At 40.2% G+C, this 24,043-nt stretch overlaps 1 protein-coding gene across 2 annotated transcripts in view; it reads left to right on the top strand.

Annotated features, from left to right (window-relative positions):
- Window positions 1-24,043, top strand: part of ESR1 (estrogen receptor 1) — a 282,918-nt gene that overhangs the window by 202,716 nt on the left and 56,159 nt on the right. For both annotated transcript variants that reach the window (XM_063124534.1, XM_063124533.1), the window contains one exon: window positions 8,858-9,178. In XM_063124534.1, coding sequence (XP_062980604.1) covers window positions 8,858-9,178 — 321 coding nt within the window. The remainder of the gene's footprint in view (window positions 1-8,857; window positions 9,179-24,043) is intronic.

The following is a 24,043-nucleotide window of genomic DNA, read 5'->3' as shown; positions in this document are numbered from 1 at the left end:
AATCTTTGTCTCAGCGTATACCTAGAGTTCAGTATGCTTGACTGTCTTACCAAATTTATATTTAATATAGTCGTGTGTTCTGGCATGGGGGATGGCCTTGAAGAAAACTGAGTTTTTAATGCCTTATTTCACCTTCAGCACTTATTGAGTCGTAATGTCTTGCCGGCTAAGCAATGGAAGGGCCAAGGGGGCACCGTTATTGGGCTGTGCTTAGGGCATCAGCTGGCCTTAATCCGGCCCTGCCAGAAGTCTCAGGTTTTCTGAGGTTTTATTTTTAGCTCTAGAATGGGAAAATGGAGCAGGAGATGTACAGGGGACTGATGGTGTCATCCCCATGAACATCTGTGAGAGGCCAGTAATGAGAATGCTATAAAACACTTGTTTAAAGGAGCTCTTAATCTCCATCAATTACGCATGACTAGTCATTGTTATGGCAGTTCTCAAAATAGTAGGGTTTGGAGCAGTCCCATTGACTCTAGCTGCACCATTCCAGGATAAATAGTTTGAAAACTCCTTAAATGCTTTTAGGATTGCAGTTGTGTGCAACACAGGGACTTTTTTGTTCATATTAAAGAAACAAATTGTGGGATGAATTACATTAATAGTTGTGAGGTTTCTCTTGCTGATGACATGATGCAATCCAACAGAGGAACATCTTACAGGAAATCCAGGCTAACTAGAGATTGACCCTCCTATGATCTTTCTAAAGAGTTTGCCACTTTCTCGGCAGACAAAATCCCTCTTATTTGGTTTTCCTTTCTCCAGTTTAAACACAAAAAATGACTTCCTGTTTATTTAGGCTTACTTCAATCAATGATATGTTGATACTGAGTATTAGGGTAGTCACTTTTTAAAAAAATTTTATTTTATTTTATTTAACAATACTCTAATACAATACTACAATAATCACAACAACACAAAAAGAAAAAGAAAAAACATAATACATAAATTGAATAACCTTATAACATTTCTAATTTAATACTTTTACATCATTGCATAACATAAAGTGCACCCCCCACCCCGGGATCTATTCTTGATTCCAAAATCTCATTGATTCTTCTGGAGGTGGTTTTCCACTCCCCTTAGATAATACATATTCTAGGAACTGATTCCAAATTCCCTCAAAATCATTCATTTTTGTTATCCCTCTACTTACTTTTATATTACATGTCAATTTATCATTTATAGCAATATCCCAAATCTCTTTATACCAGTCCTCAACATGATAATCTCCTTGCACCTTCCAGTTCCTAGATATGATCAACCTTGCTGCTGTCAACAAATTCGTTATCAATTCTTTTGTTTCTTTATTACATTTTAAATCTCCATATAATGATAGCAATGCCACTGTAGGTGTCTCTTCGATCTTTATTCCCACTATATCATTTATCTCTTTAAACACCATTTTCCACAGTTTTTGAACAAATACACATTCCCACCACATATGTAAATACGTTCCTTTTTCTTTACATCCTCTCCAGCCATTTGCTGAATACAGCTTGTTTATTTTATTTAATCTCACTGGGGTTAGATACCACCTCCATAAAATCTTGTAATAATTCTCTTTTATCCTCACTGACATACTTCTCAACACTCTTTGTCTCCATATTCCCTCCCAACTCTGTTGCCCTATTTGTATCTTCAAGTCCGTTTCCCACACCATCTTACCCATGTTTTCTGACTCCCCCTTCCCAACCAATATTCTGTATATTTCACTCGTTAAACCTTTAATCATTTTATTTTCTCCCTTCTTACTTTCTTTTTTTAAAATCATCTCCTCAAATTTCGTTAATTCTCTACACTCTCCATTATCCTTTAACCATTTCTTCGTCCATTGCTCTAATTGAAAATAATTTAACCATGTTAATTTTTTCTCCTTTAATACCTCTTCTACTTCTTCTCGAGTGTTCATCCTCCTTAACCAATTTTTTAGTTTCATTATATCCTTCTCTAGTAATATTTTCCCTAATTTATCCTTTAAGTTCCATGGAAATTTTCCTAACATTATCACTGGTGTAATTGGAGAAATACTTGGAAGTAACTCCTTTTTATATAAACGCCATATTTCCCAGTGATTTTTTAGAAGTGGGTTCTCTATTTCTTCCCCCCCATTTTTTATTATATTCTCTAAAAATATATATTTTCCAGTTTCCACTCTTTATCCATTCCTTTTCTATCCTCTAACCAACTTAAATCTCCTACTCCTAACATACCTTCTACTATATATCTTAATCTATTGGCTACATAATATATTTTTATATTCGGGAGTCCTAATCCTCCTTCTTTTTGTGTTAAATACCACCTTTTTTTGTTTATTCTCGCTTTCCTATTCCCATTGCAGTAATTATTTAAAATATTTTGCCAACTTTTTATCTCTTTTTCAGATATTCTTATTGGTAACATTCTAAACACAAAATTTACCTTTGGTAATATCTTCATTTTTACTAAAGCTATTCTTCCAAACCACGATAAATTTAATCTTCTATATTTTTCTAATTTATCTATAACTTCTTTTTAAAAATTGTTTAAATTCTCCTTTTCTAAATCCTCTAAATCTTTTGTAATTTTAATTCCCAAATATTTAATCATCTCTTTAATTTTCATATTCTTCTCTTTACTTTCCCAATCCTTCCTTTCCTTTTTAGTATAATTAAACAACATCATCTCTGATTTTGTCCTATTTATTCTCAATCCCGTAACTTCTTCAAAATCCTTCAGATGATGCTTAATTCTTTCCATTTTTTCTAATGGATTCTTAATTGTCAATAATGTATCATCTGCAAACATATTTTTATTATTTTTTTATTGTTATTGCACCTTACTCCCTCTATAATATCGTCTTCTCTTATCACATTTGCCAATAGTTCTATAACCAATACAAATAGAACCGGTGAGAGTGGACATCCTTGTCTAGTCCCTCGGGCCAATTGTATCTTTTCTGTAACTCCGTCATTTATCACCACTGAAGCTGTGTTTTGTGAGTATAATTGCTCAATGAATCTATTTCCAAACCCCATTTTTTCTATTATCCTCTTTAGTGCTTGCCAGCTCACACAATCAAACGCCTTAAATATATCCAACGCTATTATTCCTGCTTTTGTTCAGGGTAGTCACTTATAAGTTGGACTTGCTGGTAAAAGCCATCTGGGGGAAATTTTGTCTGTTTTGGGCTTGAATAAATGTACCATTCAGTAAGTTAAATGATGGAGCTGGCAGGCCTCAAACCTATGATTGCTGGATCCAACTCAAAGAAACAGGGAGAAACTTGTCATTTTCCATTGTTATACGAAAGTGGCAAAATGCCTTTTTGGTTGTAAGTGCAAACATGGCAGAATCTACACTACTGTTTAAAATGGTTTATAACAGTAGTGACAACTGTTGGATACACTACATATACAGGATACACTACATATACAGTTTTCAAACCATTTTCAAAGTGTCATATCCTGCTTGGTGTAGAGACTCCTGATACATACTTTGCAAATATACATAATTTTGACCGGGAAATTAAGAACATAAGAACAGCCATGCTGTATCAGACCAAGTGTCATCTAGTCCAGCATCTAGTTCACACAGTGGCCAACCAGTTGTTGACCAGGAACCCGCCAGCTCGACACAGTGCAACAGAACCCACCCACCCATGTTCCCCAACAACTGGTATATATAGGCTTACTGCCTCTGATATTAGAGTTAGCACATAACCACCAAGATTAGTAGCCATTGATCGCCTTCTCCTACAGGAATTTCTTCAAACCTCTTTTAAAGCCATCTAAATTAGTAGCCATCACTACATCTTATAGTAGCGGATTCCATAATTTAACTGTGCACTAAGTGAAGAAGTACTTTCTTTTATCTGTCCTGAATCTCCCACAAATCAGCTTCATGGGATGACCCCGGGTTCTACTATTATGGCAGAGGGAGAAAAATGTCTCCCTATCCACATCCTCCACATCATGCATAATTCTGAACACCTCTGTCATGTTTCCCATGAACCGCCCAGAGATCTTCAGCTACTGGGCGGTATAAAAATGAAATAAATAAATAAATAAATTGCCATTTGTCCAAGCTAAACAATCCCAGCTGTTGTAACCTTCCCTCATAGGGGAGGTGCTCCAGCCCCTTGATCATTTTAGTTGCCCTTTTCTGTACTTTTTCCAGCTCTACAGTATCTTTTTTAAAGTACGATGACCAGAACTGTACACAGTATTCTAAGTGTGGTCATACCATAGATTTGTTTAAATGCAGTATGAATTAATCTTTGTATTTGAACAAAGAAGTAATATGTGAAGTGTCCCTATATTTAGGGTGATTTTTAGGTTTGGATTTGTAATATTTGTCTTTGCTTACTTGTCTTTCTTTTATGTAGATCTACACAATAGGCACTACAGAAATTTAGGTAGGGACACATTGGTGGACTAGCTTTTATTATTTATGCATGAAAAGTGATGGAGTAAATCGGACATTTACCATTGTTTCAAGACTTAGAACATGAGTTGGGAATCCCATGCCTCACGGGCAAAAAAGACTTAACAATATGGTACTGTCTTGCCTATTGCTGGGTTTGATATTGCTTTTAAGGTTTCAAGTAGAGATTAGTCTTTGGTTACCTATCAACTTCTAAAAGATGGAACGGATTGCTCAGAATGAAACTCTAATTTGTGTTTGTCTCTCAGATAAAAGCATACCCTTTTCTTCCAGGATCCGGGTTCTGGATGTTCTTTTCCACAATGCACTGGCAAATATTTCTTTAGATACCTTTTGAGAACTAAGCCTGAATGGTTGTTCTCTTCACAGAGAACTTCTAATTGTTCTCAGCCAAACTTATGTTTGTTTCCTGATCCAAAGATAAGTCTTCATCTCATAACCGAATATTGTAAAGTTGCAAATCATTAAAAAGGTTAGGATAATACTAAACTAATTAATAATTTAGCTCTAAACTTGGGCAGAAAAAAATCAAAATAGATTTTGGTGGATTTGATTGTATCAGTAAATTTAAAGCTACTGAATTGTGCAGGCATTACAGGAACAAAACGCCTAGTTTCAGGACTAGTCCAATACATTTTGTTTCGGTAAAGCATTGCATGATCCAAGAGGGGCATCTCACAATCCTTGCAATATTGCAAAGAATGGTGTGGTGTGTCTCAATCCTGCATTGTTTCTTGTGCAGTTTGGCTAATCCCATCTCTCTTATTTTTGGTCTCCCTTTGTAGTGTACTGTAATTAAGGTGCTGACAATTGTAACAGGCAGGATGATATGGATTGGATGTAATTTTGATGATATGGATTGCGCCCCTTCCTAGAGTCGGAAGACCTAAAGACGGTAGTGCACGTGCTGGTAACTTCGAGGGTCAACTTCTGCAATGCACCCTACATAGGGCTACCTTTGTGCCTAGTTCGGAAACTTCAACTAGTTCAAAATATGGCAGCCAGGCTGGTCACCGGTACACCTAGGGGTGACCACATTACACCAGTTTTAAAATCTCTTCACTGGCTGCCAATTAGTTTCCAGGCGAAGTATAAAGTGTTGGTTATCACCTTTAAAGCCCTACATGGCTTGGGTCCAGGCTACCTACGGAATCGCCTTCTCCCGTACAATCCGGCCCGCACACTCAGGTCCTCTGGGAAGAATTTACTCCAGCCAACAAAAACAAGGCTGACAACTATTACCCAGAGGACCTTTTCTTCTGCCACTCCCTATTTGGTCTGGAGTGTTTGTACTGTGTGTTGGGTACTCGAGACAGATTAGGGATTCTGCTGGTGTACCGTCCACCCCGCTGCCCAACAGTCTCCCTGCCTGAGCTGATGGAGGTTGTCTCGGATCTGGTGTTGAAGACCCCCAGGATGATGGTTCTGGGGAATCTCAACTTCCATGCTGAGGCTCCTGTATCCGGGGCAGCTCAGGACTTCATGGCTGCCATGACAACCATGGGGCTGTCTCAACATGTCATCGGCCCAACACATGCAAAGGGACACACACTTGACTTGGTTTTCTCAACTGGGCAGGAGGATGGCGATCTGAAAGTGGGGGAATTAACATCTACCCCCTTGTCATGGTCAGATCACTTCCTATTGAGGTTTAGACTTTCGGCAGCCTTTCCCCTCTGCAAGGGTGGGGGGCCTATTAAAATGGTCTGCCCCCGGAGGCTAATGGACTCCGATGGATTCCAGAGGGCTCTGGGGGATTTTCCTGCTGGTATGGCTGGTGCTCCTGTCGAAGCCCAGGTCGCTCTGTGGAATGCAGAGATGACTCGGGCGGTTGACACGATCGCGCCCAAGCGTCCTCTCCCTCTGAGCAGAGCCCGGTCAGCCCCTTGGTATACACCTGAGCTGAGGGCAATGAAGCAAGAGGGGAGACGGCTAGAACGCAGGAAATGGAGGAAAACTCGTGCTGGGTCTGATCGAACATGGGCTAGAGCTCACTATCGAGCCTATTCTGTGGCGGTGAGGGTGGCAAAGAGACAGTTCTTTTCTACCAGCATTGCATCTTCTCAGTGTCGTCCGGCGGAGCTTTTCCGTGTGGTTCGTGGCCTGTTACACTCTGGGCCAGGGCGAGAGATGGTGGAACCCTCGGTAGCACGCTGTGACGAGTTTGCACGGCACTTTGAAGATAAAGTCGCTCAGATTCGTCATGAATTGGACACCACACTTAACGCAGCTCCACTAGTAGAGGTGTTCGGAGCACCGTCCGGTTCAGTTTTATTGGATGAGTTTCAGTTATTGAGGCCCGAGGATGTGGACAAGGTGCTTGGCCAAGTCCGGTCGACCACCTGTGTGCTTGACCCTTGACCCTCTTGGCTCATTACATCAAATAAGGAGAGGATCGCCGGCTGGGTCCAGGAGGTTGTGAATGCCTCCTTGAGAGAGGGAGTGGTGCCAGCCTCTTTAAAAGAGGCGGCAATTAGACCACTCCTGAAGAAGCCTAACCTGGACCCGGAGGATGTTAACAACTACAGGCCGGTGGCTAATATCCCTTTCCTGGGCAAGATGCTTGAGCGGGTGGTTGCAGGACAACTCCAGGCACTCTTGAATGAAACGGATTATCTAGATCCATTTCAATCGGGTTTCAGGCCTGGTTTTGGAACGGAAACTGCCTTGGTCGCCCTGTGGGATGACCTCTGTCGGGAGAGAGACAGGGGGAGTGCGACCCTGTTGGTTCTCCTAGACCTCTCAGCGGCCTTCGATACCATCAACCATGGTATCCTTCTGGATAGGTTGTCTGAGCTGGGAGTTGGAGGTACTGCGTTGCAGTGGTTCCGCTCCTACTTGGATGGCCGATTCCAGAAGGTGGTGCTGGGGGATTATTGCTCTGTGCCGTGGCTCCTAAGCCATGGGGTTCCACAGGGCTCTATCTTATCCCCTATGCTGTTTAACATATACATGAAGCCGCTGGGGGAGGTTATCCGGAGATGTGGACTGAGGTGTCATCAATATGCGGATGATACCCAGCTCTACCTTTCCTTTTCATCAAACCCAGGTGAGGCAGTGGCTGTTCTGAACCAGTGCCTGGGCACGGTAATGGACTGGATGAGGGCTAATAAACTGAAACTCAATCCAGACAAGACGGAGGTACTGTTAGCAGGTGGTTCTTCTGTCCGGCGAGGTGATGTTTGCCCTGTCCTGGATGGGGTTGCACTCCCCCTAAAGGATCGGGTCCGTAGTTTGGGGGTGCTCTTGGATCCAGAACTGTCACTTGAGGCACAGGTGAACTCAGTGGCAAAGAGCACCTTTTATCAGCTCAGGTTGATATACCAGCTGTGCCCTTATCTGGACAGAGATAGCCTAGCTACAGTTATCCATGCTCTGATAACCTCTCGTTTGGATTACTGCAATGCGTTATACGTGGGGCTGCCTTTGAAAACGGTCCGGAAACTTCAACTGGTGCAAAACAGGGCAGCACGCTTACTAACAGGGACTGGCCGACGAGACCACATTACGCCAGTCCAGGTCCGGGCCCGATTCAAAGTGCTGGTATTAATATTTAAAGCCCTAAACGGCTTGGGGCCAGGTTATCTGAAGGAACGCCTCCTCCCATATGTACCTGCCCGGACCCTAAGGTCATCTTCAGGGGTCCTTCTCCGTGAGCCCCTGCCAAAGGAAGTGAGGCAGGTGGCTACCAGGAGGAGGGCCTTCTCTGCTGTGGCACCCCGGCTGTGGAATGAGCTCCCTAAGGAGGTTCGCTTGGCACCTACATTATATGCTTTTAGATGCCAGGTGAAGACCTTTTTATTCTCCCAACATTTTAACAATCTATAAATTTTAAATAACATGGTTTTAAATTTGTAATTTTGCATTGCTGCTGTTTTTATTTGGTTGAGCTTTTATATTGTATTTTATATTATGGTTTTATACTGTTGTATACTGTTGTTTTATACTTTGAATGGTTTTAATTTTTGTGAACCGCCCAGAGAGCTCCGGCTATTGGGCGGTATAGAAATGTAATAAATAAATAAATAAATAAATATTTGTGGAATGGCTTGAAAAGAGATTTGTCAGCTTTACAGTCTTCCGGAATTTAAGAAAGTCATAAAGACTGATCTCTTCCTGAAGGCCTACCCAGTTGAATTTTAAGATGCCTTTTTAATAATGTGCTCCTTTTAACAATGCATTAGTTTTAAATGTTTTAATTACTTATATGTATTTTATGGTGTTTGCATTTGTGTTGTACCCCGTCTTGATCCAGAGGGAGAGACGGGTAACAATTATTATTATTATTATTATTATTATTATTATTATTATTATTATATGGCAGAGTGGGTTGGATTAATTGAAAGTTGCATATTTTATTTACCTTTTCAATGGTGTTATGTAAGACAAAGATGGTGGCAAAAATGTTAATTGTATTCTTATCTTCCTCCAGGAATTCGGAAAGACCGCAGAGGTGGCCGTATCCTGAAGCACAAACATCAAAGAGAAGAGAATGCAGGAACTGTAGCTCAGTCGAGAAGCCCCAGTCTCTGGCCAAGTCCCCTGGTGATGAAACATACCAAAAAGAACAGTCCAGCCCTGTCTCTGACTGCAGATCAGATGGTTAGTGCCTTGCTAGAGGCTGAGCCACCTGTTGTCTATTCAGAGTATGACCCTAACAGGCCTCTCAATGAAGCTTCTATGATGACACTATTGACCAACCTTGCTGACAGAGAACTGGTGCACATGATCAGCTGGGCCAAAAGAGTTCCAGGTAAGAATAGTAGCAAAAGATGTTTGGACAGCTGTTCATACATTTACAAACCTCAAGGCATACTGTTCAGGCAAAGTCAAGCAAATGGGAGTCAAAGTCATATTTAGGGAAATATTATTTATTCTCTCCTGGCTCCACACACACACACAATCCCCCTGCTATAAGCATTGGTAGAAACCCCCCCCCCCAAAGTATTACTGTGGATGGTATGAACATGAAAATTGGTCTGCAAAATAGTTACCAATTTCTATTTGTCCTCCACACAACTGCCTATGTTGAAGGTAGGTATAATGTACTGTGTGACAGAGACAGTGCACAGTGGCATAAAAATGTTTGTTTACACAGTTCCAGGTCAACTCTAAATTTATAAGGTGTCTATTTATGTGAAAATCCTTCTACTTTGTTTATATGTTTGTTCCTGCAGTTTTTATAGGCCAATTCAATATCGCATGCCCATTGCATGGAAAATTCGCACTGAAAATAATTTATTGCTTTGAAGTGGGGAGGGTAGCAGCTGACAATTTCGTACCATAAGGATGTTCAGACACAGAATTTCTGCATGCTACACTTGTTTACAGCTCCAATCAAGATAAAAGCAACACAGTTCCAAAGTCCAATGCTAATTAAATCCATTTCCTTGCCCGGTGTTCCCCATTGCCCCTTTCTTCCTATCTTACCAACATTAATACCTCATACCAGGCTCATACCAGGTGGTATATAGTGTCTTCAAGGCTCCTATTCTTCAGACTCTGCTGAGCAGCATCCTGAAATACTTGGAGCCATGAACACTATACCTGCGCCATCTTGTCCCTCTCTCCACCTGACACACATCAATAAGTTTGTGATGGAGAACAGCAGGGAGGCCTCCTGTTCGTCCTTGTAGCATGATCTGTTCAGGACGTAATTTGAAAGATAGATTATTTTGCTGGATTTTTGGAGCAAAATTATTGAGGTTCCTGAATTATTTCTGGAGGTTCAGTCCCTGGCACCTCCAGGTATGGCTGGAAAAATCCCTGCCTGACACTCTGTAGAGCCGCTGCCATTCAGTGTTGACAACACTGAGCCAGATGGACCAATGGTCTGACTCAGCATAAGGCAGCTTCTTATGTTCACTAATTCAAATATAAAATGATGATGCATTGAATATAAAACCTAAAATGGTTAGAATTTACACTCAATTTAAATATGACTTTCTGAATTGAAAATGTTCACTGTGCACTCCAGATCAACTTGACATGACCTTACACATCATCCTGTTCTCTACACCCACATCCTTACCGTAACCAAGTTAACTGGATTATTCTATCTTGGCTCCTTCTCTTCCTTCTTTTGCCCAGTCATGGAATGAATCTGTACATTCAGCTCATTGCTGCTATCATCTTTGGATGTATTGGAGTGAGGTCTGAGAGACACTGATTTGTAGTAACTCGCATGTAATTGCTGACAGTAACTGTTTCACATGTTTGTCTGCAAATTACATACTAAAATACATGTGAATTTGCTCTTAGTGACAACTTTTCTCTATAGTCTTTTCTTTCAAATGTCAACAAAACCAAATAAGAGCAGACAAACTTATCCCATAAAATTACATGGACTTAACAGTAAAACCCTTGAAAAGTCAAGCCTTGTAGGTATTTTGAGCATATGGGTCTAGAAAAAGACTAATTCAGAGGCTTCCCACTTCGAATTGCACTGAAATTGTTGTAACACCTTTTTGTAACACCCCCCCAATGGGGGGGGGAGTTTGGGAAAAATGGGTGGGGATTTAGCCCTCATTCCCAGTTATCATGGTCCCAATTCAAACTAGGCTGTGTGCAGTTGCACAAGAGAAAGGAAAACTATTATGCATAGCTGTAACGTGCATGATTAGCAGAACGTTTACTTTGGCCCTCACATGGATTCAGAAGCTTTCTCATTCTTCAGCTTTCCCCTTTAGTCATTTTCAAACTGAGCTTGAAGCTTCCTGGTAGCCATAACTGTTTTAGGTCACTTACACAGTAGGTTTCTGGCCTACCCAGTTACATTATAACATCCCTCAGGGCTTCTCAACAAATATAAACATTACCCCCCCCAAAAATTCTTTAAAAGGTGAAAATATAGTGGGGTTTTTTCAAAGACTTTGTTGACAATTGAATGCATCTAGATAATACCAACAAAAGTTTTAAGACTATATTCAGCTGTTGTTGAAATAGTGGTCACATCTACTATGAAGTTTTTTGTGTGTAAGAATGTAGTGGCTATCTGCAATTCCATGTATTTTTACTCAAAAATAAGCCCAACTAAGCTCGATGGAGTTTATTGCTAAATGTGTGTGCAGGATTGTAGCACTGATAGTCAGCTCAATTTTACACCATGGGAGTTACATCTGAGTAAATATTCATAGGAGTGTAGTGTTAGTGATAATTCTGTAGTGTTGTATCCAGTTTTGCTCATGCAAGGCTCTTTTGTTGAAAAGAGGCTTTCATGAATGGAGGGGGGGGGGGGGGGAGAAGAGATTTCCATTAATTCCCCCTTACCTCTATAGACCCCTGAAATCTGCTCCAGAGGATTGTGGATCCTTTGTAACAGCATGGAAGATAGTGTGTGGGTTGTTGAGAAAGGGTGAATTTGCAAAAAAAGAAAAGAAGGAAAAAAGCCTCTTCATGGAAACCTCTGCTGGAGCAAAGGGGACAGAACTGGGTACAACACATTAAAAAAAAATTTCTTGAATGAATAAAATAGAATTGACCTGCATGCCAAATCCTTTATCCCAGCAATACTAAAATCATCGTTCACTTATTGTGGAAGTTAGACAGCCATGTTTAATATGATGGTTAGTTAACTGGCAGTTGTGATTAGATGTTCAGGTTACATGACTAGTAACTAATATTATGGATGTTGGGAAAGGCAGTATTGAAATTTTATTTTATTAAAGGTGAAGTGTTGGCATTGCTCTCAAGGGGCTTGGCTAATTATTTACTTCCAGTATAGTAGCGGTGTATTTAATGATCCTAAAATGGTGCATTGGGCATGCAGGCTTTGAAGTTTCAAGATGATTCACAGTGTTACAGTTATTTTGTGGTTTCCTGAAGCGAAAAGATAAATACTTGGCATGGAATTTTTGTTTTAATGCTGCTGAAGTTACTGGTTTTTTAAAGGCATTGTTTTCTTATTTGACTTTCAACCAAACTGTTTGTTAAATTAGGAACACTGCGTGAAGGGGCAACAATAGCCATGTTCTCCCCCCGCTCCCAACACCACAACTCTTGGTTAAACAGGGGGGGAAAAGACTTGCATCCTTGAAAGTTATATTAAAACAATGTAATGGTGCTCCTTTCCCCTCACATTATTTTATGTGCATGGAGGCAATCCACACTGTTCAGTGAAATCATCTTCCATACAAGCACTTTTGGCCCTGAAGAAGTTTCTTGTGGGTGGGTTCTTTAAAAACTTCCTAAATACATGCTCTTTACTAGGTGCATAGTATAGTATGATCCCAGCTGTCTTCAGTGTCTGTACTGGGTGTGCTGACAGTGATAATGATCTGGTATGTCGATGTGGATGAGTCTTATAAAATACTCATTTGTAACTCTCAAAGCGTACTGCTACAACTTCATGAACAGGAACGGAATTCTGCTTTGCAAATCTCACAAGATCCAGATCAAAATCAATGGTTTTGCCTCTAACTGAATTCAGATGTGGATTGCACAGCATAGGCGGCACCATAGTGGGAAGGGAGCAGTTGTCCATTGAGAAAACTGCCTTCCTACTCTTAACTCATACTGTCTGGCAGAAGTCCATGGCAAAGTATAATTTCTAAACAGTTTTCATTTCTTGGCTGCTGGCTACAATCCGAACATATTAACTTATAATTTCGCAGTCCCCCCCTCAAAAAAAAGAAGCATCAATCAATTATCTGTTCCACAAGTGAATCCCTGCTGAGACTCTTGCCCATTTGTATGTATACAGACTTCTGTATACAAGAATCTATGGCTTGAGGAATAATTACAACACTGGCATTGAGAAATAGAGCACAAGGAAACATACGAATAAAACTACATCCCTTTCTCAACTTGCTTTCCCCAAGTCACATTGGCATGATGATGCAGTAAAGATCAGTCGCTACAAATCCAGTGTAAGATCCACTCAGCTCTTGGCTGGTGGAGAAGGAAGGCACCATGTTTCAGGATCTTTTCCCTCTTTGGAACGTTGCACCTTTTCTTCAAGTACCCTGTCCCTTGCCAAGGGGGGGGGGCACCTTACAGTTTCGGGCAGATAGTACTAACGAGTGCAGGGCTGAAACCTGCCCCCTATTTTTGAGAACGTTCTCGCTCCCTGTGAAAGAGGCATTGTTTTTTCTGCCTCTTTCACAAGGTAGGGGGGAAATTCAGAGAATTTTCTTCTTGGGGAGGGGGACAAGATTTCCACATACCTTTTTTTAAGTGAAGCTGGTTGCTGAGGGCCCTTCTTCCTATTTTTTAGTTTTTTGAAAAAGAACAACACCCCCTTCCTCCAGCGTTTGGATGAGCCCAACAGTTCCAAGTGATTGCTTATTGGAGACCATGTGACCTTGCCCTAGAATCCTAGAATAGTAGAGTTGGAAGGGGCCTATAAGGCCATCGAGTCCAACCCCCTGCTCGATGCAGGAATCCACCCTAAAGCATACCTGACAGATGATTGTCCAGCTGCCTCTTGAATGCCTCTGGTGTGGGAGAACCCACAACCTCCCTAGGTAACTGGTTCTATTGTCGTACTGCTCTAACTGTCAGGAAGTTTTTCCTGATGCCCAGGCCTTTTCAATAAGCATCCAGTAAGCACTCCTGAAAATGTGGGGGTGTTTTAGAAATAAAATAAAAAGAAAGAAGACCCCTCAACAACTGGTTACATTTTAAAAGGTATGTGGAAAACCTGTTCCCTTCCCCAAGGAGAAAATTCTCCAAAATTCTCACCTCTCCCAGCCTCTTTCGCCTGAGTTTTGGTTCCCCCAGCCCCACAAAATGGTCGACATTTTCGACACAGCACTAGCAGTAACTAAAAGGTCCAAACCACTTCTTGTCATATGGCATTTGTTTTATAAAATCGCCCAGACTATTTTGGATATTTGGCAGCGTAGAATGTAATTAATTAATTAATCAAGGAGAGTTTCAGATAAAGAAAACCCTGTGTTGCAGCTACAGTTTAAGATGCCTTCATCTCATTTCAGCTTATTCCAGACTGGGATGCTCTCCTGGGCAGTTCATGGTACTTCAGGTTTGAACACAGAAGGACTGTTCATAATTGTGTACTTCACTGACAGGCTAGACAGTTATGTTAGGTTTAATACTGAGTAAAATGGCATGATTTCCTATTGCTGTCCCCCACCTCTTTCAAAGCATGTTTAACCCTTATTTGTGGTAGTGGTGTGCAAGGAAAAATTCTTACATTTTCCTATTGATTTTCATTTTAAAAGGTTAACTCATTTTGCTTTCCATTTTGCTTTCTTTTTTAGTTTTTCCATTGATTCCAATAGGAGGTTCAGATAAGCTCATGTTGCAAATTATGCTGCAGCCTATTATCATCTATATGCCATGGATTCTGTAGGTATTCTTCAAAGCACCCAGAAGAGCATATCGGTGAAACTTCAGATAGATAGGTTCAAGGATTCCCATTGTATAAAGCAGCCTTTCTCAATCTGGTGCCCTTCAGATGTTTAGGACTACAACTCCCAGCATTCCTTATACACGCTGGCTGGGCCCAAAACATCTGGGGCACACCAGGTTGAAAAAGGGCTGGTATAGGCAATTAAAAAGGCACACAGACATCACTTTACGGCTATGAAGACTAAATCAAGAGTTCCAATACCTGTTTGCTGAGTTTTGCTTAGTTCTTCCTCACTGTGACCTTGTGTGAACTGCACACTATGTACCAGACTATGTGTCCAGTGAAAAGCAGTGCTTTTAATGCAGAGCAATTTAAAACAAATGAAACGGAGGGGGGGGGAGGGAATGAAAGCATCCTCACCTAATAGAATTTCATTGGTTCTTCTTTGTGGTCTCTGTGCATCACACAATTTGTTTTTGTTCTCTCATTCATTTAATTTTTTATTTGTTTAAAATTAATACCTACCCATAATTTTGGGTTATTTTCTTTCTCTTTCTCCAGACTCCTTTATCTTTAGTGGCTGTATAAGAGTCAGAAATTCAACAGTTGAACATCACTGTATCTCTATGCTGCATAAAGCGTCTTGTATAAAATTTCTGCCATTCAGCTGTTAAAGCAGAAGTGGGCAATTTTTGGCCCTCCAGATGTTTAGGTCTACAATTCCCATCATGTATCACCATTTATTATGCTGGCTAAGCCTGATGAGTGTTGTAAGCCAAAACATCTGGAGGGACATTGTCCAAGTTGTCCAGGCCTGTGTTAAAGGATAAAGAAAGCTCCTTTGTTATCTATTCAAAAGAACGTGTTGCATTTTTAGAGGCACCCAGAGACTATGACATTAGAATTTCAGTTGAAGATGCAAGCCTAAGCAAACTTTATTTGGATGTAAACTTTACATCTTTAGTTCAGTGTGATGGAGCACATGCTTGACATACAGAAGGTCTCAGATTCAATTCCCAGCTTCTGGGAAAGTAAAGAATCCTGCTTCAAACCATCAGTGTCAACAATAATGGGCTAGATAGACCAATGGTTTGACTCAGTATAAGGCAGCTTCCTATGTTTCTAAGTAAATATGCCTATGTTTGGAGAGCTGGTGTGAAATATAGAGGTGTTTCTGATTAATAACAGCCCCTTTTTAGTCACCCATCACCCACCCCCCCATTTTTTTCTGGTGGCATAACTGCTACATCTTTTAAAGTTTGTAGAAAACAAGAGGGAATCTGTTTTGCATGCAACGTCAGCTGTTTCTCTAATTATCTTAAGGAAGGAGATGTAATAACCCAGTCTTTTGCTGTTAATCAGTTACTTTTTCTAATGAAATGCATATGAATTAATTTCTAGAGTCTTCTCAGAAATTCATCTTCCATTTTGAAGGAGTGGAATATAAGCTTGCAAATACTAGGGGTTGGATCCAGATTTACACTGAATCAACTGTGGCAATAGACTTCCCCACCCCCTCCTTCTAACAATAGTTCCTCTACCCCCCTAAAAATACTACACAAAGAGTCAGGAGACCTGTTAATTAGAGTAACTTGTGGTGTGGGGAAAGTGGATGCCCCCCAAATTGGGCAGAAGGACCTCTCACTGAAGGTCTCTTCCTTTCGTAGAAGGCAGATCCTTGATCGAACCCTAGAGCTGTCTACATATCTTCCTAAATATATGTTGTCTATTCTGAAAACCATGATAACAGAAATGGTAGCTCTTTTAGATATGTGAGATATAGAGACATTAGTTCATAGAGGGTGTAAGAAACTGGTATAAATTTCTGGGTGGAAAATGTGGGCATCATTGCTACATTTATTATTTCCCTCTCTAGTCAGCATATGACCATTTATGGCATGCGGGTATCATGGGAGGGTTTGGGGAAGGACTGCAAGCAGCCTGTTACAGAATTCAGTACCAGAAGAAGTAGTGAGGGCCGCTGGCCAGCCACCAGCTTAGATTAAGGATTAAGACGAAAGCAATAGCTATCAGCAGCTCAAGCTTGCTAGCTTCTTTTAGGTCATCTATGGCTAAGGCTTCATAATGCAAATACATTTGCTGGTGGATTACAGATTTTGCAAGATTTTTCACAAGAGACAAAATACAGGGAAGACAAAAAGCAAGGATAAGTAAAATCATTACAATAAGACATAATGCAAGAAATCCCTCTTTTAACCACCTCATATTGGATAACTAACTAGTGAGCCATCTAAATAGATCATCAGTGGGTGGTTGTCTTGTTTTATGAAAAACTTATGAAAGTGGCTCCACTTTCACTGAAAAAGAACACAGTTGTTTAATAAGGCCATTGATTCATTTTTCCAAATGACATTTGTGAAATTTAAACCATAGAGTGTAGGATTGGTAAGACTATAGGAGGGCATGTCACTAAAACTATATGTGCTACTGCATGTAGATTTTTCTTTGTTAACTTTCTTTTCTACATCAGTAACGTAGGGCTCTAAAAGTCCTTGGGTAGAATCAAACTATAATATGTGTTCACAATTCTGAACCTTTAATCATCCTACATCTTGGCCAGTTGAATTCTCTGATTCTATGCATATTGAGTGTTTTATTTCATTAGGTATTACTTGGTAGGCTGTTTTCTTTGTCTGACTGCTCACCTTTGAAGAGACTCAGATCTTGATTACTAATCAATAAAGCGCTTTTGAACCCTCTGTCGCTGGAAGTGTGGAGTCGTGCTTAGGGGCTGATTGGATCTCGTCCCTGGGTGAAGAACATTGATCTAACACAGCCATTTTTTAAAGTTAAATTTTTTGGGGGTTCCCTGCAGCACCCTATAGATTATAGCTTATGGTGGGGCCCTGGGTGTGTGTGAAAATGGCCACCGGATCCCCCAGATTGCCTACCCCTGATTTAGCAAGGCACGTTTATGTTTCCACTAGCAACTGTAACAATCCTGGCATATTTTAATATGTTAAGTTCTGTTTAAAAGAAAGTAGTAAACTGGACAGTAGGTGCCCTTGGATACAAATATGTGCCCTGTTTCTCTTGCCCAACCATTTCCCATGCAAAGTCTTGAGTTAGGCCAGAACTACACCTTGCATCAAATCATTATTATTACTCTGGCAGGCCTATCCAGGGGAATTTTAGGGTGTTTTTAGGGTGTTTTAATAATGTATATTATGTTCTTAATTCAGTTTTATGTATTTTATATTTACCGTTTTTCCTGCCTCGATCAAAATGGAGAGGTGGGTAAGAAATAAATATTATTTTATTATTGATTTTATTATTACGGCTGTGGAATAAAAAGCAGGAAATAACACTATGAAAGCGGTATATGGAATGTGTCCTCTGCCCAACAGTTATCAGTGCATTTCAATACCACTATAAAGCAGTAGTGTAGCCTTAGTTTCAACAGGTTTGTTATGGATTCTTAAACCCGAGTACCCTTAACTTTATGGTCTGTTATGCAGTTTGCCCTGTGCAATCTCCTGCAGGTCTTTTTAAAGTCTGTTGGAAAACACCAATAAACTCCAACCAATCTGAATTGTGTCTGGGTTCACAGACTGGGCTGGCAAGAGGTAAGGCTATTCAGAGGATGGGGGAGGAGGAAGAGAGGAGAACCAGACAGAAGTGCTATTGTGGGCAGAGTCCATTTATAATGAAATGTAAGTGAAGGCGGAACTGCTGATGCAGTTAACGAGACTAGAGCAAGAGAAACATTTGGGCACAGTGGGAACTCATGTACCTGGGAAGTATTTACATTTGTACAAATGCAAGAAATTTATTCCTGGCTAAAATAAATGATGCAAAGTGCAAGTAGAATTACTACTTTCTGTTAGCATCGTTCAATTGTGCATACTGGGTTTATAAAAAGATGGAGTTAATAACTAACTTACTGAAGTATGCTGCTTTAGCTCACAAGAACATAAATTATCTGACGATTTAATTCAAGGTAGCATACTTTTCACTGTCTATGAAGTTGTGGTCAACCCTTACACACACTTTCATTTTCAGAATCTTCTCTTTAGGCTAGAACTGAGCCAAACTTTCTCAGCATACACGCTTCTGATTACATTTCTGAGTTTTCAAATCCCTCCCACTCCAAAGAAGGCCACTTTCCCCTGAAAATATTCTCCACAATGTTTTAGGACCAGGCACCATTTCCCCCTCTCACCCTCCATGCATACACAATGCTCCCAGAACTAAGCTATGTCCAGAGCATTGTAGAGGATAACTTAGTGGTTAGACTGCCGATCCAGTTGCTGGGGCTGCCGCTTGCTACAGAAAAAAAAAGAGAGGGAGAAAAAAACAATCCACGCTGCTGCTGTTGCTGCTGATGGTGCGAAAAAACGTTTGAAAGTTTCTCCCTATGGAGAAATTTAGTGAAATGGTGCCCTCAGTTTCTCTGTTCATAAACAGGGTGGAGAACGTCAATAAGTCATTTGCATGCAGTTCTAGTAGGCATTCCTTTCCACGATGCTGTCGTTCTAAGACAGGTTTTTTTGGATTTCTTTCAGCTCAATTCCATTTCGGAGTGGTCCTCTTGGGGTGGGGAGTAGGCTCAAACCATTGATTGCACGGCCAAAGGGCTCAAAATACCAGCAAAGTTTAGTTTAAAGCTTTTACTGTGAATAACAAAACCTTAGGAGAGGCATTTTAATCTTTAAGAATGGGGTGGGGGAAAACTGCACAAAAGCCAGGAAACCACCAAATGTTCAGCAATTGGGAATGGGCCAGGGAAAGGGGTGTGGCCATCTAGGGAACTATGGAAGACCAGATTGGGACCACAGGTGGGCCAGAGTTGGTCCCTGGGCCTGAGGTTCTGCACCCCTGTTTTAAGAAATACAAAAGAAATACAGAAGAGGTGTACAAGAAATACAAGATGTGGTAATGGCCACCAATTTGGATGGCTTTAAATGGGGGTTGGCTAAATTCCTGGAGGAGAAGGCTATGAATGGCTACTAGTCCTGATGGCTATGTGCTACTTCTGTTATCAGAGGCAGTAAGCATATGTACATCAGTTGCTGAGGAACATGGGTGGGAAGATGCTGTTGCACTGTGCCCTGCTTGTGGGTTCTTGTTCGACAGCTGGTTGGCCACTGTGTGAATAGAATGGTGCACTCGATGGACCCTTCGACTGATCCAGCATGGCTTTTCTTATGTTTTTATGTTCTTCTTGGACCAACAGGTGTAAAAATAGGAATGTGTTTCATGCTTCAGTTCCTCTATGTTCATGCAAAAAGTAGTACCTCATTAAAGAGATACAGATAATTTCATAATTGGGTAGAAAGCACTGTAGTGAACTTTAAAGAGGCATATTAATGTTGTGCTTCTTTTAAATAAGTTAATACATTTATTGGGGTAAAAAAATGCAAATTCAGAACTTTACGGCTGAATTATATTGTGTTATGGTTGCTACCTCTCTTTTTCTGACAGCCCCCTCATGGCAGGCAGGTACTGTTGAATTGGCTTGGGCAGATTTTGTTTGGTTCAAAAAAAAAATTATAAGAAATTACTGAAATTCACAATTTTCTTCATAAATGGGATGGAAAGAATTTGAAAGTGAAACATCAGAATGTGGAAGAAAGCAGAACTTACAGATTCATACATCCCTAACCCTATCTGTAACTGATCTGGAGGCAAGCTTGCAGAGTACAGTCTTAATATCTATAGTCATGATAAATGAACATGAATCTGCAATGAAGCTGAATACTTTATGCCTTCAAAAGCTAGAGCATCACTGACTGTCGGCCCTTGTAGTGAGTTTCTATTACCCAGCTAAAGCCTTTGGCCTTGTATTCAAAATGTCTACTTCCTGCTTATAGTCTTTTCCCTGTTCTATCTTGGACCCCCTAAAGTGTCCCAAAATACTACACCCCCACTCCCTAAAGACTGCTGCCTGGAAGCTGTTCCTGGAATTCACCATTGGTCTCTGAATATCAGTTGGTTAATGATTATTATCTGATTACTAATTACCTTTCTCAGATATTGCCAAGGCTTTATCTTGCCTTAATTACTTTTGCATAATATTTAGCTATCACATTTAATAAAATGGTGCTTTGCATATAATGCCATGGGCCCATTCTACTGTGTCAGAAATCATGCAGTGCTGAAAGCTTCTCCCATGAGAATTTCGACCATTCTCATGCAATTTCATAGAAAAGAAATTGCTTTCTAAAAGAAATTCAAAAGACAAGAAATTTCTGAAAAATTTTCGTGGGTTGAGTTCAGGGTTCTTGTGCTTCCCTTGATGAGGAGTGTGTGTGAGTGCCTTGTCTGTCATTGTACGGTCATCTCTCTGACAGTGGCACTGCAAAAGAATCCCAAAAAACCCTTAGGGAAAAAAGAAAGAAGCTGTTCTACAAACCTTGCCAAGGGTGATGCCTACCTGTGAGAAATTGTTGGAGAACTTCTCCCCCTGTAGAAATTCAGTGAAATTGTCCCCCCAATTCCTCTACTCACCAATAGGGTGGACAATTTTGAGAGGCCACTTGCGCACAGCTCTAGTCAGAACAACAGTATTATTATTGGCATAGTGGCTCATAGGACTATGCTGATAATTTAGATATGCATTTCCAACATTCTTTTTTTAAAGGTGTGTATATACTTTCCCCCCATCCCATAGCAAATCACTCAGAATATGATTTTCACTAATTTTTACTGTGTTTCTGGGGGGATTCATATTGTATCTTGCTTCCGTTTAACCGTTTACTAACTTTAAGGTTACTCATTGGATTTAAGGGTTGTTTGTTTTTGTTAGTTTGGCATCTGTCATACTTAGTGACAGAACATTCTATTACTCTTTTTCTCAGAAATCATCCTTCTGCTGACAAGATTAAACTAGATGTTTGTTTTGCTTCTCTCTGGATTTGTCCGTAAATGAACTTGAAAGCCTCATGTCATCTCCAAAAGGCCTTTGAGTTGGAGTTTGTACTCTGCCTGCTGCTGATCCCTGAGTCAGTGTACACATGTCACAGAACTGAGGAGACAAGGATTTTTCCTCAATCACCTCACTTTGCACCCAAGCCAGTTTTCCCTCAAGGGTGCAATACTTAACCAAAACGCCAGTAATACTAGGGATGGCTGAATCTGTCAGTATCAAGTTCTTTCTCTGCCAAATATGAAGAACTTTGCACATTTTGGTACACTCTTAACAAAAATGAACTGAAATGAAATTCTCACCTATCTGCACCAGCCAAATTCAATGGGTACAGCTATTCCCAGTGTAAAGAAAACTATGATCCACCACTGAAGCCATTTGCCCCTAATAGGATCTCCCTGTGAACCGCCCAGAGAGCTTCGGCTATTGGGCGGTATAAAAATGTAATAAATAAATTAAATAAATTGGCTGTGTGGAGCTGTCATTTGTAGCCAGTGATCATGGAAGACTGCTAGACCCCCCCCCCCAATCCCTGTCTGCAACCAGATGATAGTAGGAAAATGCTCTCTTCGGAGGCACCCTGGAAAGGAAGAATGGTAGCAGTCAGATATCCACTCCTGCTGCCACTGAAGCCACCAGCAAAATTGGCAGTTTTAAAATCTTTAAGAAAGAAAGAAAGAAAGAAAGAAAGAGGTAATCCTACATGTCACCATTAAAAAACATTGACATAAATTGTTTTAGTTAATAATAATATGTAGTACTGTACAAACAATGAAATATTGCATATGATTAGTTGGAACTAAAACAATATATTATCAGATATTTGCCCGGAATTTTACTAACAAGTGAGAGTTGAAAAATAAATCTTATCTAGAGAGTTAATTTTGGTATCATTAGGATAGCTTTACATCTGAACGTGCTATGTATGCAAATTGCCTTTTATGTTAAATACTTTAAGAAGAGGTGGAGCACTCGTTACTTATTTTGTATACATTGCTCAGAATGTCTTTGGCCGTGCTGGTCATTTCTGTACATAGCCTGCCAGTAATTATCAGGTGGCCTGCAGATTGTGCAATGAGTTGTTCATAAAATGCAAAGGGAAAACTGTTTCTAAAAAGCCACAGCTTTGGTTTTGGATCATTCTTGAGCAGGCCTGCATAACCTGTAAACCATAAACCTCCTCATCAAGGGAAGCACCTGTGTCCCACCAGGAGCTCAATGACTATCCTTTATCCTCTGCCTGGCTGGGACTTCAAATAAGTGGGAGCTGTGGAACACTTGACTATTTATTTATTTATTTATTTATTTATTTATTTATTTATTTATTACATTTCTATACCGCCCAATAGCCAGAGCTCTCTGGGTGGTTCACAAAAATTAAAAACATTAAAAGTATAAAACAACAGTATAAAACCATAATATAAAATACAATTTAAAAGCTCAACCAGATAAAAACAGCAGCAATGCAAAATTACAAATTTAAAACACCAAGTTAAAATTTATTTATAGACTCTTAAAATGCTGGGAGAATAAAAAGGTCTTCACCTGGCGTCTAAAAGCATATAACGCAGGTGCCAAGCGAACCTCCTCACTATCCATCATAGACGGTTGCTGGGCAGAGTTCTGCTTGGCAAATACGGGCCTGGTCTTGATCAACTCAGCAGGTAAATAATTTATCAAGATACTGCTTATGTTCCAGACATAGGATCCAGAGAAGTCTCATTTAATGCAAAAAGAAGGCAAAAAAAGAGTATTTTTTTTGCTTTTTACCTTTCCTGCTTTTACAGACCTTCTATTTATGTTGAATAATAATAATAATAATAATAATAATAATAATAATAATAATAATAGATACTTTGAATAGTTTGGTTTATTTTGGATTTGGGACAAGAGGACTGGTTAACAGCGGGTGGTAATCATTGTGACGAATTTGAAGATTTTCTTTTCTCTCCAAGCAGAGGAATTATTTAATGTGCGTAGTCCAATGATCATTTCACCTGTCAGTAGTTCCTTGAGAAATGTGGATACTTGAGGTTTGTCAGGCACATATACTTTTAATGTATCTCATTATGTGACAATGAAGCAGTTCTCAGCAAAAGAGCTTGGGCTTGTGAGGTGAATGGTGTGTTTTCTGGGAACTTGCGGCTCATTAACTGGTTACAATTCTTCAGAAAGGAAAATGAATACAAATGGTCAGTTGCATTACAACTTCAAGATCTTCCCATAATACATTCTTTCACGCTGTCAGATTGTGCCACTCCCAAGCAGCAGTTGAAGTATTCATAGAATTGTAGAGTTGGAAGGGGCCTATAAGACCTTCGAATCCAACCCCCTGCTGAATGCAGGAATCCACCTTAAAGCATCCCTGACAGATGGTTGTCTAGCTGCCTCTTGAATGCCTCTAGTGTGGGAGAGCC

This window comes from Elgaria multicarinata, chromosome 4, assembly GCF_023053635.1.
Source record: "Elgaria multicarinata webbii isolate HBS135686 ecotype San Diego chromosome 4, rElgMul1.1.pri, whole genome shotgun sequence".
In the NCBI taxonomy this organism is placed as follows: Eukaryota; Metazoa; Chordata; class Lepidosauria; order Squamata; family Anguidae; genus Elgaria; species Elgaria multicarinata.
This window is presented reverse-complemented; position numbering and strand designations above follow the sequence as displayed.